The sequence below is a fragment of the Dromiciops gliroides genome, chromosome 2 (assembly GCF_019393635.1).
Source record: "Dromiciops gliroides isolate mDroGli1 chromosome 2, mDroGli1.pri, whole genome shotgun sequence".
NCBI lineage: Eukaryota > Metazoa > Chordata > Mammalia > Microbiotheria > Microbiotheriidae > Dromiciops > Dromiciops gliroides.
Genome location: NC_057862.1, coordinates 463,955,820 through 463,967,823, shown reverse-complemented (window position 1 = coordinate 463,967,823; position 12,004 = coordinate 463,955,820). Strand labels below are relative to the sequence as shown.

Genomic DNA, 12,004 nt, shown 5'->3' with positions numbered 1-12,004 from the left:
AACAAACAACCCAGACAATCCCTGCCCTCAGGGAGCTCACAATCTAATTGGGGAGGTAGGTGGGTGGAGAAAACAAGCAAACAAATATGTACAAACAAAATGAATATATATATATATGACTATATATATATATATATCTACAGGATAAGCAGGAGATAACAGAAGGAAGGCACTAGAATTAAGCAGGATTGAGATAGGCTTCCAGCAGAAGGTGAGATTTTAGTTGGGACTTGAGGGAAGCCAGGGGGTGGAGACGAGGAGGGAGAGCCTTCCAGGCCTGGGGGACAGCCAGAGAAAATGCCCAGAGCCGAGAGATGCGAGAGATGGAGGGTCTTGTTCGTGGAACAGCAAAGAGGCCAGCGTCACTGGATCGGAGAGCACATGTCAGGGGGTGAGGTGTGAGAAGACTGTGGGGGGACAGGTTACGGAGGGCTTTGGATTCCAAATAAAGGAGTCTGGTTTTTATCCTAGTGGTGATAGGGAGTCACGGGAGATTACTGATTGGGGGTGGGGGCAACCTGGTCAGACCTGAGCTTTGGGAGCTGAACAGAGGATAGATTGGACTAGGGAGAGAACTGTGACAAGCTGACTCAGCAGCATAAATAGTATCCCCCCTGCCTAGGATCACCCAATGCTCCATGTTCTTTCTACTACTTCAAACTGTCTCTAATGTAGCTGAGAGAGTGACAGCAAACCAGAAGAAGCATCTACAATCACAATAACTAAAATACTGCTGGTCAGAATGTGAGGAGGAGAACGCAGGAGGTGCAGGAGATTTGAGCTAGAAGGGGCTCTAGGGAAAACAGAATTCAACTCTCCTGTTTTATAGCTGAGTAATCTGAGGTATCCAAGGTTGCCCAGGCGATAAGCAGCAGAGCTGGGATTTGAATCCAAGCCTTTGGTTTCTAAATCCCATGGTGCTAACTTGAGTCCAGAAGTGAAAGGCTTTTACACTAGTGTCAAGGCAAGTTTGCAATTCAGGCCCAGACCCAGGCTCGAACTGCCCCCAGCACTAGCAGGCAAGAGCTGTACACATACCGAGCATTTGCTTCTGTTCCTGGGGTGGGGCTGAGGCCAGCATGGATGCAGTTAAAGGTTCCTGCCCTTGGATATGCACAGCTGGCTCCATTACCTGGAAATAGACCCCAAACAGAACCACATCACAACTCCCTGCCTGCAAAGCCTGGCCTTCTCTAAGGAACAAGGAAATAGGGCAAAGCTCATGCTATGTGTGTAATTGGAAAAGTCTCATGAAAGATGGCAATGACTTAAAAATCATTGCATAGGTATGTCCCTCATTTTAAGAGAAAGTAAAAGGCCTAACAAGTAGAAACCACACCCTGCCACTACAAAAGTAGCATGGGGTTGAGAAAAACCTGGTTCTAACCTGGACCTCAATAACAACATTGTTTGACTTTGGGTAGGTTCACTGAGCCTTGAAGCCTCAGTTTCTTCCTCCACTAGGGAAATGGGATGAGATTCAAAAACTCACTCTTACCCTGAGGTCCATGAGTTTTTTTAAAAAGGTTAAGAACCTATGTTGTAAAAAGCCCTTCCCAGCTCTTTCATAATTACTGGGGACACAAAAGCAATGATCAATTAGGTTAGTTTCAACTTGGAAGAATTCCTAGAAGAGGTGACTCTTGAGAAACATTTTGAACAAACTGGCTTGGACAAACAGGCTGTGAGTGAAAGAAAAAGTACAAAAATATAATAGCCAAATTGCAAGTGTGGAAACTGAGGTACCAAGCAAGGAAGCAACCCAGCATGCCTCTGAAAGCCTGGGCTTAGACCAATTGAGAACCTGGACAAAGCCTTTACCTGATGTGCATTACGCATGGCTGAGGAGTACTTGTATTGTGCCATGGCTCGGCCTGGGGAGCCTGGACACCCAGTTCCCATGGTCTGGGTCCCAATATTGACTGTAATACATAAAAAAGAGGGGCGTTAAGAATCAAAGCATCTCAGACTTGGAAAGGACCTTGAACCCAGCTAGTCCACTGCCTGAATAGAAATCCCTTCTACAGGTTAAGTCAATGGGTACTTATTAAACACCTACTTTGTATCCCAGGCACTGTGCAAGGCTCTGGGGATAAAAGGCCCAAATAAGGACATTATTGCCTCAAGGAGGTTACAGTTTATAGTTTCCCAACCAGTGGTCTGTGAACCTGCACCTGAAGCCATCCACAGGGACTGCCCCAGATGGCCTATTCTTTATATGGACCTGCCAGCTGGTGGTGAGCATGGGGAAGAGGGTGTGGATTGGAGGAAGGGAGCATTAAGAGGGGACCACTCTATCCATCAGGAATGCCGAGGCAAACCAAGCTCCTTCCATCATCATAGGGAGACTTGTGGATGAGAAGCAGTTACATTCTTGTCCCCAGAAAAACAAAGGGCAGATGATCTGGTCCTTCTCAAAGAACCCCACATTCACCTTTGGGCAAAAGTGAACCTTCTTGCTGCCCTCCAAGGGGGTCTATACATCACCATGATGGGAGGAAGTGACAGTCTCAACTTACCCACTCTCTGCGTGTGGGGCCCTGTCCGGGGCACCTGGGTAGAGGCCTGCCGGACAGTACTGACGTTGGAGATGGAGCGCCGGGGTGTGGCTGGCAAGAAAAGACCAAACGATCAAGGCAGGCACTTTGTACCATGCCAAAAACCGGAGGCTCCTGGCAGAAGTCAGTGATGGGGAAAAGGAGAAGTGAAAGGACAGAGGGAAGAACCAGACAATGGCTACACAAGGGATACAAGTTAAAGAGGATAAAAAGGGACAGGGGGTAGAGAAAAGAGGTCCAGGTGGAAGAAAGGCATGGGGGGAAAACACTCACACGAAGACCTAGGAGAATAGCTGGTCCACCTCGGGGCAGGCTGAATGGGGGTCACGGTGCTGGGACTGTAGAAGGTTGCTCGGGTAGGAGGCTGTGGGGACAGTGAGCACAGATCACAGGACTTACAACTAGACACCATCCAAACTGCCCACCCCAATTTTATTTGATAGGAGAGGAAACAGACCTGAGGAAGGTATGTGACCAAGGTCACATAACTAATAGATGGCAGACCTGGAATTTGAAGCCAGGTCTTGATTCCAAATCCAGGGCTCTTTCTACCCTATTGCCTCTTAGTAAGCCCAGCGGCCACAACACAGAACAGGAGTTGGGACAGGGATTCCCTTAAGGAAGGGCCAGAAACACGTGATGTGTGCCCAGGGAAGGCCAGAAGCTCCTGAAAGGTAGGAGCCATTGGAGGCAGTCCTTTGGGTTATCCCCACAAAGGCAGAGTATACTGTAGAGTACGGACTACATAGATCCTCTCTCTCCTCACCCTTCAGGACTCTCTTCTTCCTCCTAAAACTCTTGCTTAAACAGGCAAATAGGTGACTCAGTCCACTCTTACCACCTACCACAGGAAGAGGCCTGTACTCACCTGTCTGCTATTCCCAGAGTGTTAAAATGAGACAGGTGGCTAAGCTGCCCATCTATCATTCTAAAGCCAGACAGTTTGGTTTAAACACCATGATATAGGATCATACTATTTTAACAGTGGGCTAGAAAGGAAATAACACCAGACCAAGAAGAAACTTGGGTTTTCATTCTGACCTGGTTCTGCCAATAAACTGCTGCATGACCTTGGCTGTTGTTTTTATTTTTATTTTTTAATCTTGGACCTTAGTTCCTGCCTTTTTGAATTTACTAGATAATCTTTAAGCCCTGATGTCTTATGTTCTAAGGTCCCTTTCATTTCTAGAAGTAGAGAGCCCAGGGGGAAAAAGTGAATCCATGGGAACAAAAGGAGTGTGCGCCCACAGTCCCTGGGGAAAGATGAATACCTGGAAGATCGCGGTCACCTGGGGGATAGCAGGCAGGAAATAATTGGTGGGTTGGGGAAAGATGGGGCCATTCATGTTCCGGAGGGTGGAGATACGTTGCATGTACTGGTTGGTGAGGATGGCCTTCCGCTCTTCCTTGCGTTGGGCCAGGGCCACATAGAGGGGCTTGGTGCTGACAATCCGCCCATTCATTTCGGTCACGGCCTTCGTAGCCTCTTCTGGGGAGGAAAAACACACAAAGCCAAACCCCTTGCTGTGGCCACCCTCTGTCATCACCTAGAAACAAGACAAGACAAGATCTGCTGTGGGCGTGCCGAAGGGATCCCCAGGCCACGCTTCCCTCCTCCCTCAGGTTCGGTGTATCAGCCAATGAGGTTTTCCTAAAAAGCTACCAGTGGGCAAAACTTTGGGCTGGGCACAGACAGCAAGTTGGATAAAGATGGATCCCTCACTGTCAAGGAGCTCCTGATCTGGCTACAGAGATACTCAGATGCAAAGTTCCCTCATAATCCCAGGCTGACTTTGCTCAGTGCCCCCAAAAGGGCCTGAGAAGTAGGGCTAAAGGAGCTCAGGGTAGAGGGAAAGAATGAGCACAGGCTGGGGCGATGCTCAGGGAGTGTGGCCCACAAGAGCCCCCTCAAGCCCTCCCTGCTCTGATTCACACCACAGCTGGCTGGCTCTGCTCTGGTTCCTCAAGGACTCGGGCCTTATCTTTTCATGAGGGTGGCATATGGTAAACAAGACTACAGCTTAGCGTCTCCTGCTTGGTAGGTCTCATCCCAGACTCAAAGAATGTCAGTTGGCAATGCACTGAACTCCCTCATTTTATAGGAGGAAACAGGCCCAGAGAATTTAAGTGACTAGTCCAAGATCATGCATGTCAAAGACTGAGATCAGATCTTAGCCTTCCTTTATCAAAAAGGTTGGGAATCTTATTCTAGAGTCATGTGAATAACTATGGTTCCACCCCCTGTTCCTCTAATGCCTTAGGCCAACACTAGTGGTGTCAAGCTCAGACAGAAGCAGAGGTCACTAATCTGGACAGAAGGATTCCTGTGGGTCACATGGTGACCTAGTTTTAGAATGTAATCTTATCTAGGTTTTATAGTATTTTTATTTATTTTGTTATATATTTCCCAATTACATTTCTTTTTTTTTTTGCAGGGCAATGAGGGTTAAGTGACTTGCCCAGGGTCACACAGCTAGTAAGTGTCAAATGTCTGAGGCCAAATTTGAACTCAGGTCTTCCTGGACCTGAATCCAATGGATAAATCATTGCACCACCTAGCTGCTTCCCTCCAATTACATTTCAATCTGGTTCAGACCACAGAGTGTTGTGAGCTGCACTTTCATACCCATTAGCTCATCTGTTCCTCACAAACAGCCCTTAGAGGTTAGTAAGGGTCATTCCCCCCTCTGTAAAATGAGGATGTGACTTTCCCGAGGTCATACAACTAGTGAGGGCCAGGAACAGAAGCCCAGGTAGATCTAGCCTGAGTGCCTTTTGAATTTATAATCACTACCTCTTTGCTTAAGTGAATTTGTATCCGTTTTGGTTTGAAAATTTTTATACTAATCTTATTTCAGCTACAGTGATAATGAAAGGCAGCATGGTTTAAGGAGCCTCAGGACAGGAAGTCAGGAGAGCTGGGTTTTAGTCTTGGCTTTTTCTACTATTAAGTCATTGACCTGATCTGGGCCTCTGTTTCCTCTATGACATAAGACACCATCAGGTTTAATAACTAACATTCTATGAATCTGCTATGAACTCTGTGAAGGCAGCAACCCTGTCCTTTCCTTCTCTTGGACTCCGTACCATGTCTAGCACAGGGCTGGGCATGTAAGAGGCCCTGGTTACATGGTTGGTAATAGGTCATATAGAGAGCTGGAGACACCCTGGCCTATCATACTGACTGTGGACCCTAAAATATTAGTCTGGAATTGGCATATCACCAACTGCCCCACGAAGATCCCTCTTCCCCTTACCCTCCACAAAAGTGGGAGTGTTTCTTTCCAAGCAATCTCTGGCCTGATCCCTCAGTTTAAACAAACAGCATATAATAATCTGGGACCTCTACTTATATGGTAGCTAGCCAGGTTTGGGAGCCAGGATGCTGGGGCCTGAGGCCACATGAGACCACAACCACCTTGGGTTAGCCAAATAAAAGAGTTACCAACCAGGAGTCAGACTCATCATAATGTAGATTATTCCCTCTTTACAGCAAGGACTACTCATTTCCCTTCTTCTATGCCTAGCATAAGGTTCAGGCCCTTTCTGCCTCAAATACCCAAATATCTCCACCCTCAATCTGGAAGTGGAGGGAATGGTGGCCTCATCTCCCTGCTGCCCCCCACTCCTGTGGCCTAAGGTTGTCCTTACTTTGGCACTGGTAATCACGCCGTATGGAGAGAACTCCTTCCGTAGCTTCTCATCATCAATGACATCATCCAGATTTTTCACATACAGGTTCACACCCTGGAAAAGGAAAGACAGGGATTTTTAGGCAAGAGCCTAACAGCCACCACCTCTCTCAGCTCCCTAAGGAAGGTAATTTGGCTACTTTTTTTATGCCCTCCCCAATGATATCATTTTCTCCCTTGTAGAAACCTAGGCATAAACCCACGAATCCCTCCTTCCTTAGCCTGCCCTAGGCAGAGGAATGCAGATGCCTGACAATGAAAACGTTCAAGTTCAGAGTTAAGGCATTATGTCTAGGAGTCACCTGCTAAAAATTGAAATCTCTTGTTGGCAACTCTTCGACCAGTCGCTGCGAATAAGCTTATATCTATAGCACCGACTGAGAGGAATGAGACAGACAGATAAGCTGGGATGGGAAGAGTACGATGGAAAGAAGAGTGGGATTTACAGCTAGAAAACCAGGGTTCAAATTCAGCTTCTTCTCAAGCCCCAAACACACTCCCTGACCCCCAACATGTAACTCAATGCTGCTAACAGTAAAGGACAGATCTCAGCCCATTCATTCTATATCCCAATCTGGAAAGATAAGCCAAGGTAGGTATTGAGTGGGCAGGTTTTGGGGGGCTGACGGAGGGAAGGATTGGGATTTCTGGACATTTGGACACAAAAGCAAAGCATGTGAACTATATACACTGCCCTGGTGGGTATACATGTGCATCTATCAGAACCAGATGTGCCATGGACAGATTCCCTGCTTGAGCCCTTAGGCCTTTACACCACCAGGATAAAAAGCAGGTCCTTCTCTTAGGGATCAGAGGATCAGCTGGGAGCAATCTTGGAAATCATCCAATCCAAATCCCCTCATTTTGCAGAGCAGAAAACTTGGGCCCAGAGAAAATGGTCTGTCCATATCTAGAGCCCCAGGCTCCTTGTCTAGAGTTCTCCTGCCCCCTACTCTCTACTCAGACCACGTCCTGGGCTGGTTTGGAAAATAGGCAGAAGGCAGAGATAGGTATAACTCAACTGATCTGTGGCTTTAACAGTGTGGGTTGGTATACCTCCAGTGATAGAAATGTGACCATATCACTGCCATGCCTTATGTTCTTCACAAAGGGGAAACCTCGGGGCAGCTTGGTGGCACAGTGGATAGAGTACCGGCCCTGCAGTCAGGAGTACCTGGGTTCAAATCCGGCCTCAGACACTTAACACTTACTAGCTGTGTGACCCTGGGCAAGTCACTTAATCCCAATTACCTCACTAAAAAATAAAACAGAAAAACAAAGGGGAAACCTGACATGCTGGATGGAGGCTTTTCTGAAGGCGTTTATTTTAACATCACGCTTGCACAATGTAGTTCCTGAGCAAACCAAGAGGTAATCCTCAATCTTACTATGTGACTGGTTCATCTCATCTTTCCTAGAAGAAAGATCTCGACACTCCTGGTACCCAAGTTATTACTGGAAATATGCTACAGTGGGTTATTTATGTCCACTGGCCATGTCTCTGCCACCCTCTGGGTCATCCCAAATTTTGGTTTTGGGGGAGCCAAAGCAATCAGGTCAACATCTGCAAACAGGAGCATCTGGCAGAGCTCACCACCTCCATGGAAGCCTGCCTTCTTCCATCTGCCCACTGCCCTGGACAGTCTCCGTGACTGTGCTTCACCCTTTTAGGGCAACTCTGTTTAACTGAGTCAAATGCTTTTTTTGTAAGCAAACGCACTATTCTCTTATCTTTCAGTCAATTGTTTGACTAAAAATGTCCACCAAAGTCAATCCCTTCCCATTTCACGTTTTCTTCAAGAGTACCCTAAAGACACGTTCATGTGACATTGTACGAAGTGCTGAACTAGGCAACTTACTAGTTCTCTGACTATGGTCAACTCATGTAATCTCTCCTACACTCAGTTTCCTCATCTGTAAAAGGTAACACCTGTAAAGGACACCTACCTCACTATGTTGTTAAGAGGTTCAAATGAAGCATATATAAATCTTGTAAACCACAAAGTAGTACATAAATGTCTATTATTACTCTCGGAGACTTCATGAAAATTAACAAATATATAGGTAAGGTACTTACTGATGTCTATCCCATCACTTTTTGGGGCATATACCATCACTTTTGGGATATCACTTTCCCTCACCCCAAACATTCCTCATTTCCCCTTCACCTATTTTGAAAACTGATCCCTCAAAATTTTCAAAATTGTCTCCAGCATGGATTTTTCAGCATGCACTTGGTCTAGACACTCTTCTTGAATTCATCTTCTTAGTTATCTTCTATCCTTCATATCAGCATTGAGGAGTTGAAATGTATTGGTTCCATTGTTACTGACTAAAATAGTTATTAATATGTTGGCAGAGATGTTGCTATTTTTGTATATTTGTTGTCTTCCTTTCAGTTTTCACTGGAATGTTTTAGGGATAGCCTGGTTCAGTTGGATTCACAGCTATGCTTTCTGCTAACACTCATCTCCCTTCCACATTGCTCTTGGCTAATTTGTGAGTAGACATTGAGGATTATTTTCCACCAAACCACTCTTACCACATTTTGTGGACGAGTTCCTAAATTTATTTTGTTCTTGGTCACCATGTCTTTCTGCCGAGCAGAGAGATACAGTTTTTGTTGGCCAAGGTCTGGATTTCTGAGTGCTTTTTGGTGTCTTTCTTGTCAGAATTGCTGATGTTCTTATAACGTGTCAGTTTCATAGGAAACAGTGATTATCAGAGTCCAAGTCTTTTCCTTCCTTTATCTCCCATTAAAAAAAAAATCGATAGGATAGGTTGAAGCTGTTATAACTTCATGCTGTAGTTTTTTTTCTAATTAGGTATTGATTTTGACCCCTGTTGCTGATGATTTGATTGCATTAAGGCAACTGATTCTTTTTTTTTGTTTGTTTGTTTTTACTGGGCAATGAGAGTTAAGTGACTTGCCCAGGGTCACACAGCTAGTAAGTGTCAAGTGTCTGAGGCCGAATTTGAACTCGGGTCCTCCTGACTCCGGGGCCAGTGCTTTATCCATTGTGCCACCTAGCTGCCCAAGGCAACTGATTCTAAAATGACTCCCATATAGCAAACTCGTTTATTTCCTTTTAAAATACAGTCCATTTCTCTTTTTTCTGTTAATACTATTTGGTGCTCACCACATTCAGTTTCTTCTTAAGGAAATCATTCAAAATATGTGAGACTTGAGTAATCCAAAATTCTCTCATTCATCTCTTTTTTTCCTACTCATAGGGCTACCTAGATGATTGCAACAAACTCTAAAAGGTCTCCCCGCACCCATCCAAGTCCCTCACCTCACCAAGCTATCCTCCACATAGATGACCAATGGATATATATATATATATATATATATATATATATATATATATATATATACACATTTTTTTTTTGGTGAGGCAGTTGGGGTTAAGTGACTTGCCCAAGGTCACACAGCTAGTTAAGTGTCAAGTGTCTGAGGCTGGATTTGAACTCAGGTCCTCCTGAATCCAGGGCCAGTGTTCTATCCACTTTGCCACCTAGCTGCCCCTACCAATGGATATTTTTAAAAGCACAGGTCTGATCACGTCATTCCCCTTGAAAAGCTTTGGTGGCTCCCATGCCACTGTACATAGGATGTCTACAAACAAAACACAAACTGGTGTTTGGCTTTTCACCCCCTTCATCGTGGCCTCAGCCTATCTTACCTATTCCTCATTACTCACCCTCACACACTCCACACTCCAACCAGACGGCCTGCTTTATTATTCCCTGACCCATGACACTGTTCCCATCTTTATGTCCTCCCTACTTATTGTCCCTTCTTGAAACCCCAACTCCCCTCAAGGCTCAACTCAAGTTCTCTTTCTCCAAGAAAAGATGCCTTTACTCATCTCCCCGTTGTTGTTTTCCCCTCCCTGACCACTGTGCAATTATTTTCTATGTATTTATTTCCTTATCTATGAATGTATTCCCTCCCCCCCACCCAGGAGCAATGTAAGCTCCCTGAGGGCAAGAATTATTTTCATTTTTTGGTCGTTGTACTTCCAGTGCAAACAACTTGTGCCTAATAAACTACCTGATGGGTTATAAACCTTTGACATCTTTTGTTTCTTAATCCTAAACCATATTTTTCATTGGCAGTCTTTTTGCTTATGCTCATCAAGAGGCAGTGAGGTGGTCCAGTGGATAGAGGGCTGGACCTGGGAATCAGGAAAACCCAAGTTCAAATCATGCCTGAGATACTTCCTAAGCAAGTTACTTAAGTTCTGCCTCAGTTTCCTTCCCTGTAAAATGAGGATAATAATTGCACCTACCTCAGAGGGTAGTTGTGGGATAAAAATGAAATGTTATTTGCAAACCTTAAAGAGCTATATAAAAGCTAGTTACCACCATCATCATCATGAACAGTGAGAGGCAACTTGTGTACCCATAAGATTAAAAGTTCTGATAATTTCGGGGGCGGCTAGATAGCACAGTGGATAAAGCACCGGCCCTGGGTTCAGGAGTACCTGAGTTCAAATCCTGCCTCAGACACTTGACACTTACTAGCTGTGTGACCCTGGGAAAGTCACTTAACTCCCATTGCCCCGAAAAAAAAAAAGTTCTGATAATTTCAAGCATGCAAATTGACTGCTGACTTCTTGACCTCCCTGCCAAACCTCCTCGCAGTACTCCAATCATCTTACCTGTCCATTACTATGCCCTCTACCTACAATTACAGTATTCCCCTAACCACCAACCCACCACATCCACACCAAGAGGGAAGAGATTGTTGACTCTTCACCAACCACTCATTTTTGGGCCAAGGCACAGGCCTGTCCCAACAGCTCAAGTGATCCTCTCCATAAACTTCCTCAATCACTTTTGGTCAAGTCCTCTCCTCTGTGCAGGTTCCCCTTACCTGGTAGCGGTTCACTCTCTCCTGCTTCATCTGCTCAAATCTACGCTTGAGCTCACCCTGCCTCTCTGCCCTCTTCTGGGCCCGTCCAACATACAGGATCCGACCTCCAAACTCCTTCCCATTCATGCTATTCACAGCCTGCAGAAGATAAAGTGGTCAGTGCTTAAGAACTACACCCTCTCCATGTCCCTGCCTCTATCCCTCCCAGAAAGAACATACCCATCCCAGCTTCCATATTGCTAGGGAAGTAGCAATGGCAAAATAAAAAGAACATGGGACAAGAAGTTAGGAGACCTAGGTTCCAGTCCCACCTTGGTCACCAAGATCCCTCTGAGAGGCAGCAGGACATTGTAGGATGGGGGGCCAGGCGTGGAAGTTGGGAAGACCTGGCTAACCACGACCAAGTTACTTCAAGGGCTCTAGGCAACTTTCTAGAACCCTAGTTTGTAGGGAATTCATAGGCTCACAGAGTGAGAGTTAAAGGAACACCTCAGAAACCCCCTCATTTTACAGGAGAGGAAACTGAGGTATTCAGAAATGAAGAGATCTGCCCAAGTTCACACTGCTGAGTAAACATCAGGGGCGGAATCTGAACCCAGAACTTGGGACTACAGGGCTCTTTCCATTGTACCATACTTGGAGAACATTTTCAAACAGAGTTCCCTACAGTAAGAATCACAGGACTGGGCCCTCTCCCAAAACAAAATGCTACCTTTCTAGCTCTGTCATTTGAGGTTCTCCATATTCCAGGAGTCTATGGAAGTCAAGGTGGAGGATATGGAACATGGGAAGCCAAAGACTACTAGGCCATGTTGGTGGCCACAATGGAACAATTGCCAAGACCACTATCTCTACAAAGGAAATTCAGGCTG

At 45.6% G+C, this 12,004-nt stretch overlaps 1 protein-coding gene across 1 annotated transcript in view; it reads right to left on the bottom strand.

Moving 5' to 3' along the window:
- Window positions 1-12,004, bottom strand: part of PABPC1L (poly(A) binding protein cytoplasmic 1 like) — a 28,133-nt gene that overhangs the window by 4,733 nt on the left and 11,396 nt on the right. Inside the window, exons 6-12 of the mRNA XM_043982092.1 lie at window positions 11,133-11,270; window positions 6,210-6,305; window positions 3,830-4,105; window positions 2,832-2,922; window positions 2,520-2,609; window positions 1,822-1,922; window positions 1,039-1,132 (exon numbers count right to left, since the gene is read on the bottom strand). Coding sequence (XP_043838027.1) covers window positions 1,039-1,132; window positions 1,822-1,922; window positions 2,520-2,609; window positions 2,832-2,922; window positions 3,830-4,105; window positions 6,210-6,305; window positions 11,133-11,270 — 886 coding nt within the window. The remainder of the gene's footprint in view (window positions 1-1,038; window positions 1,133-1,821; window positions 1,923-2,519; window positions 2,610-2,831; window positions 2,923-3,829; window positions 4,106-6,209; window positions 6,306-11,132; window positions 11,271-12,004) is intronic.